At 40.6% G+C, this 25,054-nt stretch overlaps 2 protein-coding genes and 1 long non-coding RNA gene across 6 annotated transcripts; 2 read left to right on the top strand and 1 right to left on the bottom strand.

Annotated features, from left to right (window-relative positions):
* Window positions 1–6: 6 nt before the first annotated feature.
* On the bottom strand, window positions 7–7,419 carry LOC122648168 (PHD finger protein ING1-like). Of its 4 annotated transcripts, none has more exons than XM_043841416.1 (6): window positions 7,299–7,419; window positions 6,151–6,255; window positions 5,328–5,515; window positions 446–509; window positions 233–332; window positions 7–134 (listed from the first exon to the last, which is right to left on the bottom strand). In XM_043841416.1, exons 2-6 carry the CDS (start codon window positions 6,176–6,178, stop codon window positions 35–37), a joined length of 480 nt encoding a protein of 159 aa, XP_043697351.1. In that variant the 5' UTR covers window positions 6,179–6,255; window positions 7,299–7,419; the 3' UTR covers window positions 7–34. The 4 variants fall into 4 exon arrangements, with proteins under 4 accessions (XP_043697351.1, XP_043697350.1, XP_043697349.1 ...); XM_043841415.1 differs by having other exon boundaries at window positions 7–172; window positions 6,151–6,222; XM_043841414.1 differs by having other exon boundaries at window positions 6,151–6,222.
* Window positions 7,420–16,930: 9,511 nt separating this feature from the next.
* LOC122648171 lies at window positions 16,931–18,422 on the top strand. Its single transcript, XR_006331033.1, has 3 exons — window positions 16,931–16,945; window positions 17,099–17,181; window positions 18,321–18,422. It is a non-coding gene; the product is annotated as an uncharacterized LOC122648171 (long non-coding RNA).
* A 4,826-nt stretch (window positions 18,423–23,248) lies between these two features.
* Window positions 23,249–23,699, top strand: LOC122648170 (uncharacterized mitochondrial protein AtMg00810-like; the record flags this gene model as incomplete). Its single annotated transcript, XM_043841418.1, has 2 exons — window positions 23,249–23,469; window positions 23,575–23,699. Coding segments are annotated over exons 1-2 (346 nt in total), but the record flags the coding sequence as incomplete, so codon positions are not given.
* Window positions 23,700–25,054: the final 1,355 nt, after the last annotated feature.

Genomic DNA, 25,054 nt, shown 5'->3' with positions numbered 1-25,054 from the left:
TCTAATACCTCTCTCCATGAACCATGATTCTCAGCTACAATGAAATTAATTCAGGGGTTTGCAAGATAGCCATATGGCTGCAGCAATAGCAGCATCCAGCATGGTGCATCAAAAAGCATATTGAAGAATTGTACCTCAAAACAAATGATATTCAACATTAATAAAAATGTTTCTGTCAACAATGACTGCATGAAACCTTTGAATGCAAAATAAATGAAAGATAGATAGATACTTCTTACGCCCTCCTTTTCTACTTTCACTTCCTCTTCCAGATTTAACATTAATGCTGGGATTCGGAGCAGCCACCCCACCGGCACCAGCAAGATCTCTTTCTGTTACAAGCCACGGAACCATACAAATAAGGGGAAAAAAGGAGGGCTGTTTCTTTTCACAGGCAGAAACATCAAGCCAGGCACTATTACCAGCTGAATGAATATTGAACTACCTCTTCTGAGCTCTTCATCAAGTTTCTTCATATATTGATCAAGTTGCTGAACATGTGCATCAACCTGGAACATGATACAAATTACCGTCAGCACAAGAAGTTAAGGGAAAGAATCAATAACATTCCACAAATAGAAGGAATAATTCTGCAAGAAGAAATAACAGGAGAAATGAATATGCTCATCTAATTCCAAACAAAATGCTCCTTGAGAACCAAGAGATGGTTCCGACTCTCACAATAAGATTCCCATCAAGCTCTAGAGAAGTAAAAACTAGAAATCCAGTTTATAAGTCGAGAGAATCAGTAGTCTAAAACTCTAAATAGCCTGAAAATTGACAAATAATCAATTTGACACACCTGTGTAGCACACAATGGATCCTATGGCAGAATAATGACACTGAGCCAATGCATAGTTTTTTTTTTTTAATAAATAACCATTTTTATTGAGAAAGGAAAATAAGATACAAGATAGAGTACAGCAACAACCATAGTACTAAATCTCGCGAAATCTCGGTCGAGATTTCGAATATTTCGAAAATCTCGACCAGGGCGAAACGAAATGGTACCTCGAATAAAAAAAAATACCAAATCTCGGTCGAGATTTCGATTATCTCGAGATATTGGTACATATCTTGCGAGAAATCGAGATTATCTTTTCAAAACATCTAGTACAAAAGGCAGAAACTCATTAGTCTCGGTCGAAATTTCGACCAAGACTAACAAGGCTGCTCGTTTGTGGTTTGTTTCTTCTGTGTTCTTCATTCTTCAAACTCTCTTTGCTGATTTGTGTACCGACCTTCGAATCTATGCCGGAACCACTTGGAGAACACAAGATTCAAACTTCTTAAGTTGTTAACTTGTTATTGACTTAATGTACTAAATATTATGACTTAAGTTATGACTTATGAGTCATTCACTTTATGTTTCCAACTTCCAAGTCAATTTACGTGTTTAAATTGCTTATTAATCATTAATTTATTATGTCCTCTAGTACTTAAAGTCTTAAACAATGTGTATGTGTAATTAACTATGTTACACATTAAGGTTCGACCGTACATTACCAATCAATGGTCCAAAACACCACTTTGGGTGACTATTTTTGCAATTTGAACATTTAAATGTGTTTATATAGCCTAAAATAGGGTTTCCATGAAGTTTAAGGCCTCAACTTGGCCTAAAACCCACCGAAACATACCAGAAAAATGCAAAATTTCGACCAAAATATCCGAAATTTCGGATATTGCGGATATTTCGGTCAGCCCGAAACACCGAAACGAAACGAGTTTTCGAACTATGGCAACAACAATACAGGCTAAAGGCCAGCAGGCTACAGAAAAAAACTATACCATAGGATAGGAGCCCACATGCATAGTGTGTCTACCCACTCCTCTGGCCAGCTTATCAGAATGAAGTTAGAGACCTCAATCGCCAGGAGAAGGAACAGCTTCCCCGAAAGGCAATAACTCTGGCCTTTCTTGGGGAGATGCAAACATGTCCAAGAACCACACAATCCAACTGGAGCCAATGAAATTCCAGATCTGAAGTCCCCTTCTATGATAATATTCATCCAACCATGATCCAACACTAGCTCTAAACCTGAATTCATAGTGCTTTGAGCTCAGTTGTAATAGCGTTGCCTCTACAAACAGATCCTGAGAAAGACAAAAATGGCATACCATCATGACCTCTAAAAATACCTCCAATGCCTACAGGGCCCAAATTACCAAGAGAACAGCCATCCGTATTAAGCTTTATGGAGGTTGGAGGTGGGGGAATCCATGCATGCTGGACAAGAAGACGGTGAGCAGAAGAATTCCAAATGTTTCAAGTAATGGTCTAGCGGAAATCATGGAAGGCTTCAATTGTCCTAAGCCATCTTCCGCAACCCCCTTAGACGATCTCACCCAACCCTATTCCCAAATCGTCCAAATGGTCACCAAGATAACAAACCGCCACATGAGCTTTCTTTTTTCTTCCTCCTTTTTTTTTTTTTTTTTTTCTTTTTTTTTTTGTGGGGGCGGGGTAGGGGGAAGGAGAATGGACTGCCAAAAAAGACATCAGGTCCCAAATAACAAGGTGAGGGTTCCAGGATAGACCAAATAGAGACATAAAATGGACCTAGAATGGTGAGGGTTGATGTCCTTGTATTTTTTAGGACTGGATTGTCTCCCGTCTCTGAAGGGCCGTTAAAAAGCCTGTAGGAGTCAGGCCACCTTGGTATTTATCTTCATCTTCAGCCACAGTGAGTTGGGGGTTCCATGCTGGGGGTTCAAGGCAGCAGCCCCTGAGGAAATTTTGCAGGGTTTACATGGGGTAATTCAGGAGATTTGTATCTCTTTGTTTCCCTATAAATTGTTGTGATGGGGGTTATTAGGGTTACTGGGAATTCTTTGTAAACACAGGCGTGAGGAAGAGAGTGTGTAACCCTTTCTCCATTCTTAGTGAAAACTGCTCTCATCCCTCCAATGATGTAGGCACCTTGACGAACCATGTAAATCCTTGCATTGCGGTTGTGTGTGATAGATTCTTCTTTCTGTTTATTGTGTTTTCTGGATCATGAATAGGTTTCAGTTTTTACACAGACAGCCCAAGAGAATTCACAACAGATAAAAAGATTACCAACAGATTCCCATTTAACACACAGATGAGGCAAACCTGAGGGAAAATAAAGCTTCCTTCACTTTCCTCTGAAGCCTATCAGAAGTATTTTACCTTTTCATGACTCACCTCCCAAGCTAGAGTCTTGTACTTTGGTGGAGCTCGAATTTTTCAAATCAATTTGAAGGGATATGCTAGGTTGTTTTGGGAGGGGGAAAGAGACGCCATGGAGTAATACCTTGTGGAGAAGCATCCATCAGAGTATAGGGTCCAGATATGCTTATCGGGTGATAAGAAGGAATAAAACACCTGACAAACAGAGTATCAAATCAGTTATTTCTCCCAACTCCCCCTCCCATAACTCTTTTATAACCCCTAAATCCCAATACCAACTAGCCTCGTTTCTAACCACTCACTTGCCAATGGGGAAACTCAAATCAGCTGCAGATGAACTGTATATCATGGTCTCTGGGAGGCAGATTTCAGATAATATAGTTATAGTTCAGGAAATCTTTCACTTCTTCTCCCATAAAAAAGGCAAAAGAGATTATATGACCTTGAAATTAGATATGTCAAAAGCGTACAACAGGTTAGAATGGGGTTTAATTCAAGGGGTCATTGAATTTTTAGGTTTTGCTGAAAAATGGTGTGATTAATTGGTCACCTGATTTCATCGGTATCACTCCATAAAACTATAGGGTAGTAGTTTTGAACATAGTTCTAAAACTCACCGACCGGAAAACTTGAGAATCTCAACCTGGTCGAGACGAGTTCTCTTACAAGACCCAAATCTGCATGGTTTTGGTAAACTCGACCGAAATTTCGGCGAAATCTCGAAAATCTCGGATATCTCAACCTGCTTGAGAAGAAATTACTCTTGTTTCTTCTCAAACACTATGATGTGGCATTCATATGTCATGCAGACGGAAGACAATGCACGTCGGTTCCATCGGACCATGAGTGGACTTGATCCAGCATGTCATAATTCTTATCAATAGACAGTCACAAACTCACAATATTGTATTATTAGGACATGGAAGACTATGGTGCATATGACATATGTATTGTTCATTGTACTTGGTTGTCTATTTAATAATGCATTGTTCACTCATCACTATACTTTGTAGTTTTTTACTTTAAGTCCTTAACTATTTCTTAAATAATTATTCAATATTATGTGTCTTCAACCATTATTTAATAATTTACTTGTTTTATTTGCCCACTATGTCTCATAGCACTCAAACAATGTGTATAGGCAAATATTACATAAGGATTCGACGTTTCTGCCAACCAAGGATGCAAATCCAAAGCACAAAATTGGGAGGGTTTTTTTTTCACAATTTGATGATTTAAATATGTTTATTAAGCCTAAAACAAGCTTCTTTTAAAGTTTCAGAGCAAATTATGGCAATTTGCCCACCGAAACATCAAACTGAAACCCCAAAAAAAAAAAAAAAATGTATTCTTGCCGAGACCTCGAGATCTTGAGAATCTCGACCTGGTCGAGAGACCTCCTCGAGACAAGTTTTTGAACCTTCGTTTTGAACACATTGAACGATCTTGAGGAATTAAGCAAGGTTGTCCTTTTAAGCACTTTTATTTTTATCATTGCGATAGAAGTTCTTTCAAGATTACTGGGTATCGATAGAGAATTAGTTTTTTTTGGGGGTGAAGAAAGGTGTCTAGTTATTCCCTTGAGATCTCACATTCATTATTTGCCAATGATACTTTCATATTTTGTACGGCTAATCAGGAGGATGTCTTATCTATTAAAGATATTCTTGATCTTTTTGCTGATTTATCGGGTCAGAATTACACCAGTTGCATTAGTTTCAGGTAAATGACATGAAGCAAAGAGTTTTCTCTAAATATCTGTTTATAGTGTGGGAGCAGGATCTTATTGGACAGGTGGAGTCCATATGAATCTGGCCAAGGACAGTCTAAAATCCCCACAAGCAACTGAAATAAATCCCTCTTAAGAGTTAGAATCACCCACCATGAACAGGTTAGACATCACTAGGATGACCCCTTCGTATCAAAAGAAAATTTAATACACTGGATTTTCAACAATTTCACAGTGATATTTTAGGTTCTACTAATAAATAAACGCAAATGATTAAACTAAACAAAAAAATATAAAATGACACTAAAAAGGGGGAAATTCAAAGGAATTGCGTTTTATATAAAGAATACAGAGAAATGTGCAGTGCAGCAGTTTAAGGCCAATGAAATTGATTGAAGGTGAAATTGTTAAAGGAGACCATAGAGTTGCAATGTGATGTACCAAGTCATAGGCCTGGATTGCCATTGCAACCTTTTCATCAGCAATCCCGATGCAGTGTTTTTGCTCGTCAAGGGCATCATCTGAGAATCTGATAAGAGAAGTATCTGGTGTAATATTACCAGACTCAACTCCTCTCTTAATGTCGTCTATTTCTTGTTCACAATGTAATTCATTTTGGCGCTGGCTTTCTGTTCAAGTTAGCAAGAAAACACAGTTTTCCTAACAAATGAGAAAATGTTACAAAAGATGAAAGAAAATAAATAGAAAGCTATAAAAACACACATAATGCATGGATCTTTCAAACCTTATGTATGCAAATGCAAAGATTGTGCATGTTTTAATGTTTTATGGCCATATAATGGTGCAATTGCTCATACAGTGGCAAATTTGTTCATTTGTGGGCTTTAAAATTCCAGAAGGAGACCAGATTAAAGGGTGTACCCAGTGCACGAGGATCCCGGCACTGCGGGGTCTGGGGAAGGTCATAATGTACACAGCCTATCCCCACTTCATGGAGAGGCTGTTTCAGAGACTTGAACCCGTGATCACTTGGTCAGAATGATGCAACTTTACCGTTCCACCAAGGTCCACCCTCCAGAAGGAGAACAGATTAACCTTCCCAAAATCCAGAGGGCCAATAATTTCAGAGGAAACCATGTTTTTTGACAGTAGAAGGAATGATGTATTGGAAAGATCTTCTGAATAGAGCATGGTTTTCATGCCTTCCAGATTCAGAAGAACTAATAAAGATGATAATAACAATGGTAATAACAACACCAACAATTAAAAAAAGTTCTGTTAGTTTACTTAATATAAAGCATACCTTGCAAACTTTTATCCAAATCACGCATCAATGAATATTTGCACTGCAATATAGTAGGCAATGATTCTAGGCCTGAACAAAAAACGATTTACTGTATCTTAAGGCCTGTCATTACATAGTGCTGGTAATTGTCAATTTGTTATCAATTCAATGTTAAATAAATGAGATGATCTGATAATACTGGACCTTCTCTTGAACCAACTTCTATAATGAAGCCTATCAGGAAAATATTGCGCAGTTCATTGGAATTAACAAAGGAAAATGTCAAAACTATTTTATAACCTTGCATGATTAATGCATTTGTCCATAAATCACTCCCACCCCACCCCCAAAAAAAATGAAAAAGGGAATATTAGACAATTAGAGACATCAATATGATACAAAAGAAAGGGAGTAAGTATAAGGTATACTATGGGAATGGAAATAAGTTCTAAACAATCCGAATCAACCTATACAAACTCAAACATCACCAACATGCTGTAGTACTATCAACAAAATACAAATACATAGTTTTGAATAAACAAAAAGTTACCAATAAAGATACCCTAACTGTTCAGTGGCCCTTCATATACGTAAGGATACTTGGAATCAACAATTTGGTCCTCACCGTTTTCTGTGTTCATATTTTATTATTCCTATATACTTCAAATTTGTTAAGAAGCTGTTTCGAGAATTATGTTTAAAGTTATTTCGGTATTTAACTTCTTCCCAAGTGAATCTGACTGTGCTACATAACTTAAATGTATGCATTTTCACCAGAAACAAATTTGATTTCTTCTATATAAATTCACTAATAAGCTTAAATCTACTTGCCTATATCTCACACAGCCAAAAAAATTAAAAGAAATCTATATTCGGAAGGTATTTCTTCTTTTGCCAACCCATCAAAGCATCAACTGAGACAACAGTAAATCAAAGCGTGAATCTGTTGTTTCCAGACAAACTTATCGGAGAAACCAATTTACAGTTTCAATCCTCTTAATTAAAAGAACTGCAAATCGATTGCACAGTTATCTCTGTCTATTCTAAATGTTACGGATATTTGAGAACAATTGATCGAAAACAAACATAAAATAATATTTTTCTTTTAATTACTTGTTCGGGGCTATCAAAAGGTAACCGAATCGCAAAACTGAATGGGGGCTTACTAGCTCGGAAATCTTCGAGGAATGACATTGGAAGGAAAAATATGGTTTGATCGTCGCTTGCAAGAGCAAGTACGAGTGGTTTGTTGCTGCGCTCTGTCTTCCCGCCACAAAATTACCAAACCCTAGATACCGCGTGTTCTTGGTTGGGGGATGGGGGGGAGGTGACAAGGGTTTTAGGAATCGGCATTAGATACGAGATCGGTCTCGGTCGATTCTGGTTTGATACCGATCCGATACTGATCTCGATCACCGGAGATCAATCAGGATCGGACAGAATTTAGGACCATTATCCTCTCAGGTTCCTGCCCAGTACACATGTTCGGCGGTTCCTCTCATAGGGGGCGGAAATGATGACCTAACCCCCTGCCCGAACGCACTGCCTAAGTGAGGTTAAGTCGTCATTTTCGCCCCCTATGAGAGGAACCGGACAACTGGTACCGGGCAACGAACCTAAGAGGAAATAAATTCCAAATTTTACCCTTACCTTTCATTTTAAAAAACAAAAATTTACATATTTATCCACCTTCCCAAGTGAACTCTGGAAACGAGAGATCACTTGGGAATAAGTTTTTTTTTTTTTTTTGGTTAAGTCAACTTTATCGCTAGCAAGAGGAAAACAAGGGTACAAAAGAACCAGGTTCCTGTAACCCAGGATTGGAAATTGACCACTTTTTCTTTCTTGCCAAAGAGAGGGCCTTCCGGGTTAGGGCATGGGCAACACCATTAAGCTCTCTAGGGATAAACTCCAAAACACAAGAGTCAAACAAAGAGGAAAGGTGTCTAATATCAGCAACAATGCCAAAAATAGACACAGGAGGGGGGATGTGAACTCCATGCTCCGCCATAAGTTTAATGAGGTATTCACTATCGGAATGTAGCTGAACATTAGCGAAGCCGTTCTCACAAGCAAAAAGAAGACTGGCACGGATGGCGTAGGCTTCTCCCACTAACACCTTCTCGAAAGCAACTGGTTTCGAAATCGCAACTGCAGGATCTCCCAGGTGGTCCACAAGAAAATATTCAATGCCACCCTTATTCCCTTCAATAGGGAGCGCCGCATCACAGAAGATAGAGTAACACTCCAGTTGAGATGTATCCCCTTCGTTCCTCCTTGGGTTTACAGCACCCACAGCCACCGCTTTCTCGGAAGTGGGGGGCTGCAATGCACTCCAGTATTCATTGAAGGCCTGCTGAGCTTTGAGAAAGACGTCCTAAGGAGACCAGCTCTTGCTACCGAAGATCAGATCATTCCTAGCAAGCCAGAGATGCCAGCATAAAAAGGAGCACATGCTGAAGACCTCCTTGCGCTTAGCTTTGCTAGGGAAAACAAGCAAATCCCACTTTGAAAACCAATCAACCACAGATGGGGTGCCGTTGGGGGGAGCCACAAACGATAAGTTACTGCCGAACCACACAGCCCTTGCAAAGGGGCAACTAAGCAGAATATGATCCACAGACTCGTCCTGGCAGCCGCATCTCTTGTATGAAGGTTCTATTGGAATGCGCCTAGACTGGAGATTCACCCCTGAAGCAATGCCGTTAGCACAGGCTCGCCAAAGAAACGATTTAATCTTAGGGAGAGAGTTGCAGTTCCATATCAGTTTCCAAACTTTAGAAGGGATGTTTTCCCAGCTATGAACACGAGAGGACGAGCCTTGTGTTGTGGCAATATGATCTCTTTGGTTAGATAAGAAATGATAAGCAGTTTTTGTTGAGAAAACACCATTCTTAGCGGGACCCCAGACGAGCCTATCAACTCTGAGGATAACACTTAACTTAATCTTCAAAATATCCTTCCTATCTGCAGGGTTGAAGTATTGATTTAGGAGCTCCACTCTCCACTGATTAATTGTGCTATCCATCAGGTCCGAGACCTTGCACACTTGACAATTGATAGGGCAATAAGAAGTGATTCTGTAATCCGAGTTGAAAGGAATCCAATTGCTCTCCTATATGTCAATAAGCTCTCCATTGCCCACATCCCAGCATAGTCCATCGAGTAGAACCTTTTGGCCCACTAAAACACTCCTCCAAGCCCAAGAGGGCTTATTACCCTTCTTGGCATGAAGAATATCTAAGTTGGGGTAATAGACGGCCTTCATAAACCTAGCCCATAAAGATTCAGGTTCACTATACAACCTCCAAGCCACCTTAGACAATAATGCTCGATTGTGAAGGATGGGGTCTTGAAATCCAAGGCCGCTCCTTTCTTTGGATCTACATAGCCTGTTCCAGAATATCCAGTGCACCCTCCTTTCGTCCTCCTTTTAATCCCAATAAAAATTACAGATTCCCTTCCTAATTGTGTCATAGACCGAAGCTGGGAGAACAAAATGTGACGCTGTATAGTTTGACATTGAGCACGCCACAGACTTGAGTAGGACCTCTCGGCTAGCTTGAGAAAGCAGTTGATTTTTCCGGCCCTGAATTTTCCTGCAGGTCTTGAGCCCAACTTCCTTAAATACCTTTGATTTCGAAACACCAATCTCCGATGGCAAACCCAAATACTTAGAGGGACCGTCCTCATACGATATTTTCAACACCCGAGAAAACCACCTTTTACACCGAGGGGGTGTATTGGGGCTGAATGTAATCCCGAATTTTTTCAAATTAATCTACTGTCCGCTCGCTTGGCAATATAGATCTAAACAACCCTTCAAATGGGTCACCTCATTCAGCTTTAATTCTGAGAAAAGGAGAGCATCATCGGCAAACAACAGATGGAAGATCCTAGGAGCTCAATTCCTAACTTTGATTCCTTTAGTCATTTAAGCAGATTCCGCTGTCTCCATGATGGCACTTAGCACCTGCGAACATAGAATAAAGAGGAAGGGGGAAAGGGGATCCCCTTGTCGAATACCCCTGGTGGGGGAGAAGGACCCTTTCATAGCACCATTGACAAGGAGCGTATACGAGACAGAAGAAATACAATTCATAACCATAGTAACCCAGGTGGTACAAAAGCCCAACCTACATAGAGTTTCCCTGATGAAGACCCATTCCAGCCTATCAGAGGCCTTCTTCATGTCTAGTTTGATAGCTAAAAACTTTTTTTTTTTCCTTTTTCTGATGCTTGATGTAGTGAAATAATTCATGTGCAATAAAAACATTATCAGAAATCAATCTATCAGGGATAAATGCTGCCTGGGTAGGGGAAATAATACCTTAGAGCATTACCTTGAGCCGTTCAGCCATGAGTTTAGATATCATCTTGGACACGAGACCACAGAGACTAATAGGGCGATATTGTTCTGCTATTTCCAGGGAGGGGACCTTCAGAATCAAGCAAATAAATGTTTGATTGAGCTCCTTTGGCATGTGGCCTATCGAGAAAACATCCTTGACACATAAGTATAAATCTTCCTTGGTGATCTGCCAATATTGTTGAAAGAAGATAGGAGGAAAGCCCTCAGGCCCTGGGGACTTTAACGGTCCTATATTCGTAAGCGCATGGTGAACCTCCTCAATCGTGGGAATGGCACACAAGGAAGCATTCATATCTGTCGACACCAGCGGCTGCACATGGCTGGGGGCATGATTTAAAGCGGTGGAATCGATGCTCTGGGAATGGACTGCACCAGTGAAGTAACTCAAGAGCTCTGCGCAAACTTCAGCCTCAGACTTTGACCACTCCCCCGAAGGCAACTTGATTTTAAGAATTCTGTTCCTCTGCCTGCGTTGAATAGTGGAGGCATGGAAGTAAGCAGAACTCCTGCCCCCTGCTTGATCCAATCCACACGGGATTTTTTATGCCACATAACTTCCTCTCGTTCCAACTCTTCTTCCAAGCTCCGAGTGATATTGTATTCCTATTCCTGAGAGAAAGCCGTAGCCGGTTGGCCCTGTAGATGCTCTAGTTGCAATTTAAGAGCTTTGATTTTTTCCTGCACTACACCAAACTCCTCGCGGTTCCATTTTTTCAACGCCTCTCTGCATTTGCTCATCTTGGAATTCAACACTGTTGTGGAATCGCCATGAGTTGTGATGGACCAAGCTTGAGCAACCACCTCCTTGCACCGTGGGTGTCGCATCCATAATTTTTCAAACCGAAAGGGCCTGGTACCCCTGAACCTGCTACCCTCAATATCCACCAGTAGCGGGTTGTGATCAGAGCCAATAGCTGGTTGAACCAAAACAGTAGTGTCTTCATATTTCAACCTCCAAACAGGATTAGCCAGTGCCCGATCCAACCGAATTCTAATGTTCTCAGTCCCCTGTCTCCTCTTGTTCCACATAAAGGCTGGACCATGTGAACTCAAATCCATGAGATTTGAGTGATTCAACATGTCCTGGAATTGAGCCGAATCCTTGGTGCTAGCCTTCTTCCCTCCCTCTTTCTCGAACCAAGCTAAGTGGGAGTTGAAATCTCCCATGCAAAGCCATTGCTTCGTTCTATTTTCACCAAGAGCCTTCAGCCTATCCCACACCGCTTGTCGTCGCTCCTTAATTGGATCCCCGTATACACACGTTGGCCAGAAGTTATGTTCCTGGGGGACACATACCTCAACGTCCACAATCCTTTCATCGGCATAATGCGAGTTAATACTGATATAATGCTGCCACATGAGCGCTAACCCCCCTGATGCTCCCACCGAATTGATGACTAGACAATGCTGAAACTTCAATTTACACTTAGTCTTCCCCATTTGTGCCTAACCACACTTCGTCTCTATGAGGAATAGAATCTTAGGTTTATCCTCCTTGGAAAAAATTTGTAGAATCCGAACTGACCGGGGACTTCCTAAACCCCGGCAGTTCCAGCTCATAGTTTTCATAATGACCCATGGGGCTAATAAACCCCAGTCTCCACGTGTTCAACTGATAAAAAATGCCCCTCATAGTGGTGCTGCTTGTTCTATTCCTTCGTTGAGTCCTTTAGAGCCAATAGTGAGGCTCCTAGGACGTCCTGCTCATGCCGGGCACGTTTGGGTTTGCAAGAGGTCCTGGCAGACTCCGCTTTGTGCAGGTTGTGGGCTCGTCTTGGCTTAGGTAAGTCACCAGGGAGGGGCCCCTGCTGCGTGGGTCGGCCTGTTGCTTAAAGGGGACTGGAGGGAATAACAAGTGGTCGAGATGGTGTGCTAGGTGGCAGGGGATAGGTATAATGGGGTGTTGGTGGAAGAGGATGAAAGGTGGTGGGGCCCAATAGAGTAGAAGTTTGGGGTTCGGTGACGGTACAACTCGGGTTGAGAGGTGGGGCCTAGGTTAACGGTAAAGCAAAAGAGACATTAGGGTCTAGGGGTGTGGAAAAGGTATGGGGCGCTGAAATGGAGACTGTAGACGTGGGTGAGGAGCGACAGCACAGCTTCTTGATGATCCGGCCGTTGTAACAGGTATGCTTGGAGGGAAGGGGGTATAAGAAGTTGAGTGACAGGTATCGGATCCTGGGCCTGTTGTGGATTATGATTTATGATGGACGAGGAGGGGTTGGAAGATATGACTGGGTTGTCGTATTGTGAATTGGCATGCGCAGCAGGGACAAGTATTGACCTGGGACCCTGACAAGTAGAAGCTTTTTGGGTGGTCCCTACTACACGACTCGCATGGAATGTTTGGGGAGGGGAGCGACAGGTGGTAGGGGAACCAGCAGTCGTACTGTTATAGACAGTAGAGGGGGAGACAATAGGGTTCCGATTTTCTTCCCTAGCACCGGTGATCGGAGAAGTGTCCTCTAGATATTGTGTCTCATGGGGAAAGGGGTTGTCCCGCTTTTGGAAAATGATCACGCCCTGCTGAATAAGTCTATCATCGGGAACCACACCCCTAATGGTGATGCCACATCTTGCCTGGGGAAGTGTGTTACAGCCATCTTGGGATGTGCAACCATTTGTACTTCTATGAACTTCCATTTCTTCAAACTTTGTTGTACATCTTGTGTCATCATGTCCAAGTGTACCACAGTAATAGCAGAATAAGGGTAGTTTTTCGAACCTTACCTCAATAACTGATTTGGCTCCATGATTATGCCTGATGGAGATGGAGCTCCTTAGTGGCTTGCGGATAGCAACAGAGATTCTTGCCCTCACGTAGTTCACCCGTTCCCCAAATCGTTGTCCCTCTATCAGCATAATAGTATGGGGATCCCCAATCTTACTAGCAAGCTTCAACAATACACTGGCATCACGGAGATCTATCGGCACCCCATGGAGTTGGACCCAAAACTCACAGTGATTAAACGCCCAAATCTGTTCAGGGTTCCATTCTTCCAGGATCAGCAGATTCCCCGAGACCGACCAGGGACTTTCCCGTATAACATTAGCTTTATCCATCAAATGCTGAAAACTGAAACAAGAACAACCTATCCTATAGTAGGGAAATCTCCACTCTGTATCTCGGGTTCCAGGCATTTAACAAACCCTCATGGACCGCCTGTTTCCGAAAAGGTTTCCCTTCAAGGATATATCCCACCAGCGATTTCTCCCAGTGTTGTGCAACTTTTGCTTCCGTCTCATCATCGATATATACTTCATCATCAGAGTCCGAATCGATGGTATCCTGGGTATCAGGGCTAACGTTCCGTTGTCCTATAGACTGCAGAGGGGGTGGCAGAGGTGACGATGGGAGGGAGAGGGTAAGATAGGCAGGTGGGGGTTCTGGATTTGGCTCCATAGAGGACGAAAGAACTAGAGTCTCAGACAGAGAGAGGGGGGGCTAACGGAAGAGAAGTAGGGGAGAGGCAAGGTCAGGAAGAAGGCTCACAGGAGAAATTCCAAGAGGAAGACGAGAGCACCAAAGATCTCCAAACAATAATAGGCAAATATCAACCCCACAATAAGTAGGTGGCAGATGAGTGGGTCGACGAAAGTACTAAGGAACTCTTCATCAAACGGCGCCATGAGACCAGGACTCCGATCGCTAGGAAAAGGAGAAACAAAGCAAGAACACGCACTGGGCAGAGCAAAAATCACGCACAACGATGGAAGCAGTTTTGAATGAAGGGTTGGCTTATGCTGTGAGGTCATTGAGAAAATTGAAAAGCAAGCAAATCATTATCAAGGATGTCCTCTCCTTGGGAATAAGTTAAGGCAAAAGTTTTCATGCACGACCTACATTAAATACCATCAAATTGGTATAAATTTCAAAATTAAAATGACATAAAAGCCTGGGCCCCCTTATTTGATGAGGTTGATGAGAGGATCTCATGTGTACTAATAGTGTTTATAATGAAGCATGAGAATCACAACATAGGACTAAGTTTCCCTCCACTCATAGAGGACGGTTCACCCACCATCCTAGGGTTCACAAACCCCTCCTAGGCCTTTGGTATGTTCCCAAAATGGCCTCATGATACCATTTTCCTTCCTCTCCCGCTTTGCGATTAATGAGATCCCATTCACTATGGGTGGAGGAAAACTCGATTGAATATATATTAATAAAAACAGCAATCACATATAGTGACCCTTATAAGCACGAATTGAAGTCATTTTTTTTTTTTGGTGGTAAAAGGAGAATTATTCAGAGGGGGATCGGTTACAAACCCAGGCTTCTTCTTGACAATTGATGTGAAATGACTATTTTACCCTTGCACTAAAACATTAGAATTAAATTTACAATACTACCCTTCCTTCATCTTCAACATTGGTCAAGGGTAGTTTAGAGATTTCAATTTATTTTACTGGCTGACATCATCACTTAACAGCATAAAACTAACGGTAGAGGCTAATTTGTCATACTGGGGTCTAAACCAGGGGGTGATTTGAGTTTTGATTGAAAATCAAGGGTGATGTGTAATTTACCCAAACACATTTATCAAGTAATGGGTGCAATAACCAATCATTGAAAAAATAAGGATGAGATTTTTATATATACATTGTGGACCAAATGGTTGACTCTCCCGGTCCATTCTCCATCTATCCGAAAATTTGGATGACTGAATGAAACAAAAATTACTCCACGTGAAGAAAGAAGAATTTTTTTTTTAATTTACAAAGGAAAATAAAAATACAGCATTAAGAAAACAAAGTTTATGTACAGCTACTAGAATTTTACCCCTCAATTTTTTCAGCTCTAGGCCTCTTGTTGATGTGCTATAGAAATAACTCGTCTATGCTTCTATAAAATATGTAATAGTAGCAATTAACATAGAAATATCATATAAAAGTGAGATCAATTCTCAGGGCCGTCTTGTTTGACTCCCTTATGACAATCATAGGAGTACATCTTGACATCAGTTCATACTTTTATGTTTTATCGTCTTTGTTCTTATGCCCTTGCAATCTTTATTATAGTTCCCCTAACTTCCTGATCATAGCATGTCCTGAAAAACCATAATTAATGTAAGTCACAAAAGACACATAGGATCCACTTGCCAAAAACAATATAATTTTTTTTAGTATTAAGACCATCAATTAAACTTTTCATAAAAAACAAGGGTAAATTACGCATCACCTCCTGGTTTTCAAACGAAACTCAGATCACCCCCTGATTTTTGAAAAAATTCAAATCACCCCTTTACACTAACGGTGTAGTATGCTGGTAGTTATTGATGTGAAAGGACTATTTTACCCTTGTACTAAAACATTATAATTAAATTTACAATACTATCTTTCCTTCATCTTCAACATTGGTCAAGGATAGTTTAGGAATTTAAATTTATTTAACTGGTTGACATCATCACTTAACAACATAAAACTAATGGTAAGGACTAATTTGTCACATTCGGGTCTAAACCAGGGGATGATTTGAGTTTTTTCAAAAATTAGAAAATGATATGAGTTTCGTTTGAAAATCAGGGGGTGACATGTAATTTACCGAATGTATTTTTAGCTATCCTTGACATTAGCTCGGCGGGTAAAGGATGCAGTGCAATGTTACGAGGACCCCAGATCAAACCTCCACGACCTCCGGCCAATTTAATATGGCCTATTCAGGCTATTCATGTCAAAGAATCTAGCATCGACAAAAACTACATAAATTCCCGAATAAAACACTGAATATTATAGTCCCCCAGCAAAATTAATTTCCTTGAGTTTAAAGGCACCGGTGTTTCCAACTTGATTCCAAAGCAAACCAAAAAGAAATGACAATTGGAGATATAATTTCTCCAGCAATCATGATTGAGGAGTCGTTGCCGTCCCTTTGTTCTTTCCCAATGATCATGGTTGCCAGCTCTCCACGATATAACCCACCTCAAGCATAATACTCGATTAAAGACCATCCACGAAAACAAAAAAAGGTATCTGAAGGGTGTTTCCGTAAACTTAATTGGACCAAAGCTGGGGCTGGACTGGACTAACGTTTCGTGCTAAATGTGATCCAATGCTTCAAACGTCGAACCTCATCTATACACCTCGTTGCTAACATACGGCTGGAATTGCATTTTATGTAGGGACAGTGTAGTCAACATCTATCAAATCAGATAGAAAGTTATTAGATCAGACGGCTAAAATTGCTCAATCAGGTTGACTTTAGAAAGATGGCATCCTTGTAAATTCTGAGCAATATATGCCCCAAAGTTGCGATCACCGTTCTACTACTAGTCTTCGGGGTTTCGACATCATAAGTTGAGACTCGGCGTCGGAGTAGAGTTGCAGACAGAGACATCTCCGAAGAAGTTGCCCAGTGTCCGTAACTGATATTAACCCCATTGTCTTTACCAAAAAAAAAAAGATATTATCCCCATTGTGATCTGTAAAAGATTATAGGCAATTGTGATTTCTCTCTCCCTCCCAGACTCGAACTCCCTCCTTCGTCAAATTTTCATTTAAATGCAGTTTCTTTTAAAAACTGTGTAAAATTCTTACTGTATTATGATTTAAGAAATCTTGTTGGCAGTTGAGCTGAAATTGTCGTTGTTGTAACAGATTGAGTTTCGAGCTATTGGGAAATTTCCATGGCTGTGCCCGTTGAGGAAGCCATTGCAGCTCTTTCAACGTTTTCTCTAGAGGTATTTCAGCATTCTCTCTCTCTCTTTGGGAAATCCATTTAATTATGTTTGTTTCAATTTATACTTGTTGAGTAGAAATGTAATTGGTTCTCCATGTTTGTGTGATTGACATTGTTTTCCCCCCAGCAGAAACTGTGACATTAGAACTTAGTTTGTTGCAACTTGTTTGAATCAGATTAAAACGGATACACTGTAAGGATTTGTGTTTATATATATTATTTTATCCGACTTAACACTATACAATTATGGTACTTTGTATGTTCGTCTTTCTGTTTTCCTCCCACTCACCCCCCTCTTAAGAACTTATATTATTTTGTATGTACAGAGACATGTCCGGCTCTTATATACATCAATCTATAACCTAATATACATCACAAATCAACACCACTTATCTTACTTTACTGCTGAGCTGAGTTTTTGGGGTTTTAAGATTGCTAGCCCAGCAATAGAAGTCCAAAGAAACTTCATGATATGGTTATTGTCTGCAAGTCAAATGGGCAAGGGTTGAGCCAGGATTTTTCTTTTTTTTGTGTAGGTGTGTGTGTGTGTGGGGGGGGTGGGGGGTGGGTGGGTTGGAGGAGACTCCGTCAACTGTGAGCTGAGTATGGGTTGAAATTCTGGCTCAGTTTTGCTACTGATCATAGGACTAAGTTTTACCATAAGATAAAGGCATTGTATAATATATTAATATATCACAAGTATGTACACATTGTATACAAACATGCACAGTATTCATCATTGTTATCAAGGCGTTGCCATGGCGTCCAGACTCCTTGGTCGCCTAGGCGGGCGCCTTGCCGCCATGGCGGTGTCGCCTTGATTTTTGACCCTCTAAAATGCCATGGTCGCCTTCCTGCCTTGATAATTATGGTATTCATGTATCTTACATTCTTCCGTAGTATTTCACTGCATGATAATTTTTTAAAGGTTTTCTTTACTCTAAAATTTTCTCCGCTAGTATCTTTTTATGATTTTTTTTGGACATATTATTCTTTTCTGTTTATTTATGAACTATCTTTCTAAATGGAATGAATTTTATCAATTTACTTGCATTCATTTGTCATCCGGGGAATAATTTATTTTGGAAACATACTGTTTCTTCTTGGAGATAATTTATTTTTAAACAATATCATTTATAGGATGACCAACCTGAGGTGCAAGGACTAGGAGTTCTACTATCAGCTGACAGATCTCACACGAACAGCCCAATAGGTATGCTTTCCCATTGTCTACTTAAAAATATCTGAATGGGGCACTTTAACTTTCTATACTTGGGATGCATAAATCCATAAGATTAAAAGTGTCAGGAATCTGAGTGCAAGATTTGATAATCTTGCATATAAACGTTACTTGTATCAATTTCCCCCATATACAAATTGCTTGGCTTTCTCTATGAACATTCAATCAATGCAGCCATTGGACAACTATTTTGGGAGGGCTAGATGGATGTTGTTCAGTGCGTCATTTTTTCCCCTATGGGATTCATCTTCTTTGCTCGGACTTCTGTAATCCCAGTTGAACATTCCTGTTCGATATCCTTCACTTCCTGCGAGCTTGGCACTTTTGATGTTCTGTAAACGGAGGGCGAAGTCTAGCCATAGTTTGTTTTTCTGGTGGAATTATAGGGCATTTGAGTTTGCAAAACAGTTCTTTTAAATGGTTGTTCATGGGGACTATAGGCTTCAGTTGTTGTCTTATTAATGGGTATCTTGTATGATTCTTTAGTTTGTGACTAATTAGAGGCTATCAAATCATGGATTATGGTTGAGATTATACGTTTAGGGATCGGGATCGTATCTTAACTCGGGATTGGCCTGTACAGATCCAGCCAATGCTGTCCGATACCACTGATCTCCTAGATTCTCCCCTTAAGAATCGTGTGAATATCAGCCATATTGATCAAGTTAATTCAGTATCAGAAGGGACTGTTCGGAGATCGGACAGGAATGATCAGATCCCTAATTCCCTGGTTGAGATAATCACAAGGGCTTGGGTTTTCTACTTCTGAACACCATTAAGTTCAACTTTGATGGTTGTGCTAAGGTAGTCTTTGCCATAGTTTGGTTTCCTCTTGTGGGCATTCTGAAGCTTGACTAGAGTAGGCAGCTACATTACCACTTGACCCACTTAGTTCTTGTTACAGTATCGGAAATAAGAAATCAGCACAAAACAGCCAAGGAAGAGAACTGAAGGGAGAGAGGAGAGAAATCGAGAGGGACTAAGAAGAGAAGTCAAGGCTAGCTTGAATGTCTAGCCGAGACCCACAGCCAACTATATATATGAAGTATAGAGTGCATTTTCAATAAAGGACAGAAACTAAACTAAAAAGTTACAATACGACCCATAATTAATTAGACAATACCCAAGATGCCCCTAGACTCTAGGCCGTGGTAATACTCCACAACACTTAATAACTCTTAACAGTTCTCTTTGGTTGCTAACTTACACCTTTGCTTAGTTTTTCTCGGTGTTTATGTTTATCATTTTTATTTGCCTGATACATGACCTGTAGGTTCTCTTCATGATTTCTCTAACCTAAAGGCACACTTAATGCATGTGTTTGTAAGTGGGTGTAAGGAAGGACATGCATAGTCTAGGTCTTGTCCCAATTATGACCTCGGATAGAGCTTATTGGAGGGCTAGGATCCATTTAGCAGACCCCATTTAGCTGAGATTCTCCTGACTTGCTGGCTGTGCCTCTTTCCTCTTACTTTCATCTTTCATTTGTCAGTTTCCTTTTTTCATTTCTCATCTCACTTGCCATCCCTCTTTGCCCATCTCTTCATTCCCTTTTTTGTTTAGACCTCAGTTTTCCCTACTTTGTTTTGCTTGGATCCATGTAGCCGACCCCATTAAGTTGAGATAAGGCTGAGTTTGTTGATGTTATTGTTGTTTGTAAGTGGATGTGTGATGGGGTAGGGCAGGGGACAGAAGATATGCTAACAACTAGTGAGAAAATAGGAGATATAGAAGAAGGGTGGAAGAAGAAAATAATAGAAGAAAAGGGGGGGGGGGGGAGAAAAAAAAGTTGACCTTACCTTGATCAAGAAGAAATAGAGAGAAAAGAAGAAAAAAAAGAAGAAGAAGAGCCTCACATGATGGGGAGAAATCCAGCAATCTTTTTATTCCTTATTCATCCCCTTTACAATCGATGGAGGCTGTTTAAATAGCCTTACAACTGATAACAAAAGGAAATTCTAAAATAGGAAACTTATAACTGAAATTAGATTTCTAATTTATCTTCCTAATTCGCTAACCAAGAAAGAAGCAAAATTAGAAACTAACTAACAAACTCAATCTTTTGTCTAACAGATAAAAGGAACCAAAAAGGAAACTAGAATCTATTTAACAATAATCCAAACAAAAGAAATAACTTGCTACCTAAGAAAACAAGTAAATAGAAATTAATATCTAATATCCTGACAACTATTGGCAGCATCTCTTCAAAGCTAGCTGTCAATATTGGACCCCAAGGTACTGTTCAGGTGAACAGTAACAACAATCTGGCTGGCTGAATGGTGACCCATGTTGGGGCTGGTTTATTGAACCAAAAGAACCAGAAAAATCCAGATCAGTATTGAGCCAAACTTGGGTGGCTCGATGGGCCTTCTAGCAATATGGTTACCTAAGGGGTCCACCATGTTTTGCCTGCATCAGTGTGTGCGTGTATCTGTGTATATGTTTAGAAAATGTCCGTGCTTTCTCTTGGGTTTAGATTAGTTATGGTTTCCCCAGTATGCCCTTAACAACTAAATGTAATGCCTCGTAGCACCACCTGTCTATCTTGGGATTCCTGTGATAAAAACACCCAATACTATTTTTAACCAGCACAATGCATCTCTTTTGTGTGCATAAGTCCCTTTGCAATATAATACTTTCTGCCTTTGATAGTGTGATTCTACAGCGTCCTGATCTACGAAGACAAGTTTATGAGTTGTGGTATTATTGGAATAGAAAACCGTTTAGAACCTCATATAATTGTATCAATATTTGCCTTTAACCTGTAGTAGTTTTTACAAATGAAAGGGCCACTTTGTTTATCTCAATCAATTGCGTTGATAACTAACATATTCAAATCATGTTAGTATTCTAATCAGAAAAATATGGCTAATCCAATGCAGCTGCTAAATGAGCAGCCTATAGATTCAGTCAGAAACTACAGAGGGTATGGAAAGGTTGAAGATTTGGAGCAAGGGGTGAATGGATTACCTAAAACGGAGAAAGAAGAATTAAGGAGCAGAACATGAGAACTGACTTTGAATTTGAGGGGCCTACTGAAGACTGATACATGTGGTGCAAGCAGTTTTATTGAGGTAAACTGAGGCACACGCATCAAGTGTGAGGCAATTCAAGGTGCACCGCTTGTGCCTCACATTGTGCACGGGCGCAGCACATCCTGATGGGCTCTCCTCTTCTCTGGCCTTAGCTGAGGCACAAGGCGTGTGAATCGTGGGCTTGAGTGATGTGGCCTGTTTGGCAATTTGGTTTAAAAAAATTGGATATTACCTTTGATGGTTTTCATGTTTTTGGTTCACTGGCTTAACATTTGATGCTTTGAACTTTTAAAAACGATGTGTGTAATTGGGATTGCATTAGGATACTAATCATTTGCTAGTTGCTACTTATGTTTATGCTTTACAATCTGAACTTATAGCATATGTGTGCTAGTTTAATTCCAAATTTTTGCATATGTATGCCAGTGTGCTTCAAGTTGATGTCATACGACCAGCTATGATGTATGGTGCGGAATGTTGGGCAGTTAAGAAGCATAAGAGCTGATTTGGTAAACTAGGAAGGATAACGTAAGGAATGATCATATTAGAGCTGATTTGGGCCTATGCCCAGATACAGAAGCGGGTGAAATGCCCTCCAAAACCTTAGGAAAAAGTTTTAAAACACTCATTATTCTTGGAGGTTCGAATTATTCTTCACTGTATTTCATATCCATTCAAGTGCAATGATGATCATTGGAAATTTCTCTTTCTATCTTTTCCCTCGGACATGGGGGTGTTGACGGATTGGATCCAATTGGTTTTAGTCCGTCCTAATCTATCGCTATCAATTTAAGGTCCCATGTTGTTATCTAGGTTGTACTACCGGCTCCAAGTTCTACTCAACCTGCTCCAAACTCTACTTTTGGTAAGCCTGTCTATGATCCTAGTCTTGATTTACTTATTGCTATTAGGAAATCCAAAAGGAGTTGTACTCAACATCCCATCTCTAATTTTGTGTCTTATGAGTCTCTATCTCCTTCCTTTCAAGAATTATTTCCTCCCTATCCTCTGTCTATATTCCTAGCTCTTGACAGGAGGTTATTGCCGAACAGAAGCGGAAAGAAGCAATGAATGAGGAGATGAATGCTCTGGGAAAGAACAAAACCTGGGAATTGACATCTCTTCCACCGGGGAAGAAACCAGTTGTCTGCAAATGGGTCTTTGCCATCAAGCAGAAGGCAGATGGGTCTGTTGAGAGGTACAAGGCCAGATTAGTCGCAAAAGGGTTTACACAAACCCACAACATTGATTACCAAGAAACATTCGCCCCAGTTGCGAAGATGAATACAATTAGAGTGATATTCTCTTTTGCTGTTAACCAAGGCTGGGAACTTCAACAACTAGACGTAAAGAATGCCTTCCTCCATGGTGATCTGGAAGAGGAAGTCTACATGGAGATTCCACTTGGGTTTGCTACTTCAAAGTTAGAGGAAAAAGTTTGTCATCTGAAGAAAGCATTGTATGGCTTGAAGCAATCACCAAGAGCTTGGTTTGGGAGATTTCACAAAGCTATGGTGTCAAACGGCTACAAGCAGAGTAATGCTAATCACACATTATTTATAAAGAAATTGGGGCAGCATATCACAGTGTTGATTGTCTATGTTGATGACATTGTGATCACTGGAAGTGATACTGAAGAAGTAAAGAGGTTGAAGAAGTACTTGGGGACTGAATTTGAAGTAAAGGATCTAGGGAAACTTAGATACTTCTTGTGAATTGAGGTTGCCCACTCAGCATGTGGCATCTCTCTGTCTCAACGAAAGTATACCCTTGATTTGCTCAGTGAAACAGGAATGCTAGGATGTAAGCCTGCAGAAACACCACTGGAGCCTAATATTCATCTGAAGAGCAAGGAAGGAAATCCAGTTGATAAAGGCAACTATCGAAGATTAGTTGGTCGGTTGATATATTTATCTCATACTCGACCTGACATAGCATTTGCCGTGAGCTTGGTCAGCCAATATATGCATGACCCTCACTCTTCTCATTTGGAGGCTTCCTGTAGAATCTCGAGGTACTTGAAGTCTTCACCAGGAAAAGAAATTTTATATTCTCCTCACAGCCATACTTGAGTAGAATCATATACGGATGCTGACTGGGCTAGTTGCCCTGATGACAGGAGGTCTACATCAGGGTATTATACCTTTGTTGGAGAAAACTTAGTCACTTGGAGGAGCAAGAAGCAATCTGTTGTTGCTCGATCAAGTGCTGAAGTTGAATTCAGGGCCATGGCACATGGAGTTTGTGAGTTACTATGGTTACAAGGTCTTCTACATGACCTATACCTTCCCACAACTCTTCCCATGCGTATCTACTGTGCTAGCAAATCTGCCATTAGTATAACACAACCCAGTCCAGCATGACTGTACCAAACATGTGGAGGTTGATAGGCACTTCATCAAGGAAAAGCTGGAGCAAGGAGTTTTATGTGTTCCGTTTGTGCAGTCCAGTGATCAACTAGCAGATGTCCTTACTAAAAGTCTTTGTCATAAGTCCTTTTCTTCTGTAATTAGCAAGTTGGGGTATGCATGATATATATGCACCAACTTGAGGGGGAGTGTTGAATGTTCACAGATTACCCGTGACCCAAACCCAGATCCAGACCCGGATACATTAAAGTGTCCAGGTTCATTATTCATATGTTGCACATGTGATTTGGCTGTGATTTTATTTCCTTTATTGTATTGATCTCTGATTATAAATAAAGAGGCTATGGGCACATTGTTCACAAGCCACATTCAAACAATTCCACAATTCCTTTCTAAAGGTTCAATGAACTTTGGCTTAATCCTTTGGGTTGGTCAACTGAAGGTCTCTGTAGTAGTCATACTCTTTCCAAAGGCCAATCACGTTAATGTAATACTCAGAAATGGACATGTCACCCTATTGCTCATGGAGGACTTTTTGAAGTAGGTGGTAAACTTTGGCTGAGTCCCCTACTCTGGCAGCACTATTCCAAATGTTCTTACCTGTACTTTTCCTTATGAACTGGTGGCCTATTTCCGGCTTCACAGAAAAAAAGGGCAAGTCATCACTGTGGAGTTCTCTGTCTCCCATCTTTGGTAGGTGAGGTCACTGGGACTGGGAGCCTTATTATCTCCATTTATATACCCAAACTTCCCATGGCTACGCAAAGATGGTTTTACGGAATGTGCCCAATCAAGATAGTTAGTGCTGTCCAACTTGACAATGGATATCTGAGGATTTGTGTTCTCAACACCAAGGAAACTGTGGTGAACCTCCAGTTGAAGTCCACTGACCTCTGACATAGTTCAAAGAAATACACAAGGAACTGGTTGGATACCCAATAGAAGTGGTGAGTGCACACTCTACACAGAGAACTGGTCTTGGCTCACGCTCTTTGTTGCTCCTGAGGTAGAGTTCAGGATAACCCCTTTCTGCTCAATGGTTGACCTGGACCTGACAGATTTTGTATCAGCTGGTTCTCTAGGTAGATTGTTTGAAAAGAGTACACCTGATTGCTTCCAGCTTCTGGTACTGTATGTCAAGTTCAAATAATGAGTTGTATAAGACACCAGCGATTAGCTTAAGATGCATTAACTTCTTCATATTGTTGTCATATGATAGGTAATTTATGT

The sequence above is a fragment of the Telopea speciosissima genome, unplaced genomic scaffold (assembly GCF_018873765.1).
Source record: "Telopea speciosissima isolate NSW1024214 ecotype Mountain lineage unplaced genomic scaffold, Tspe_v1 Tspe_v1.0526, whole genome shotgun sequence".
Classification (NCBI taxonomy): domain Eukaryota; kingdom Viridiplantae; phylum Streptophyta; class Magnoliopsida; order Proteales; family Proteaceae; genus Telopea; species Telopea speciosissima.
The sequence above is the reverse complement of the archived record's forward strand: the minus strand, read 5'-3'. Positions and strand labels throughout refer to the sequence as shown.

What these genes read in the sequence shown, in the direction of transcription:
- LOC122648168 (XM_043841414.1), bottom strand. Translation starts at nt 7,326, where the DNA reads ATGTCATTCCTCGAAGATTTCCGAGCTA. An exon ending in CAATCCAGGCCTATGACTTG is followed by an intron (nt 510 to 5,327) that starts GTACATCACATT and finishes ATCATGTTCCAG; the next exon opens with GTTGATGCACATGTTCAGCA. An exon ending in TGATGAAGAGCTCAGAAGAG is followed by an intron (nt 333 to 445) that starts GTAGTTCAATAT and finishes GGCTTGTAACAG; the next exon opens with AAAGAGATCTTGCTGGTGCC.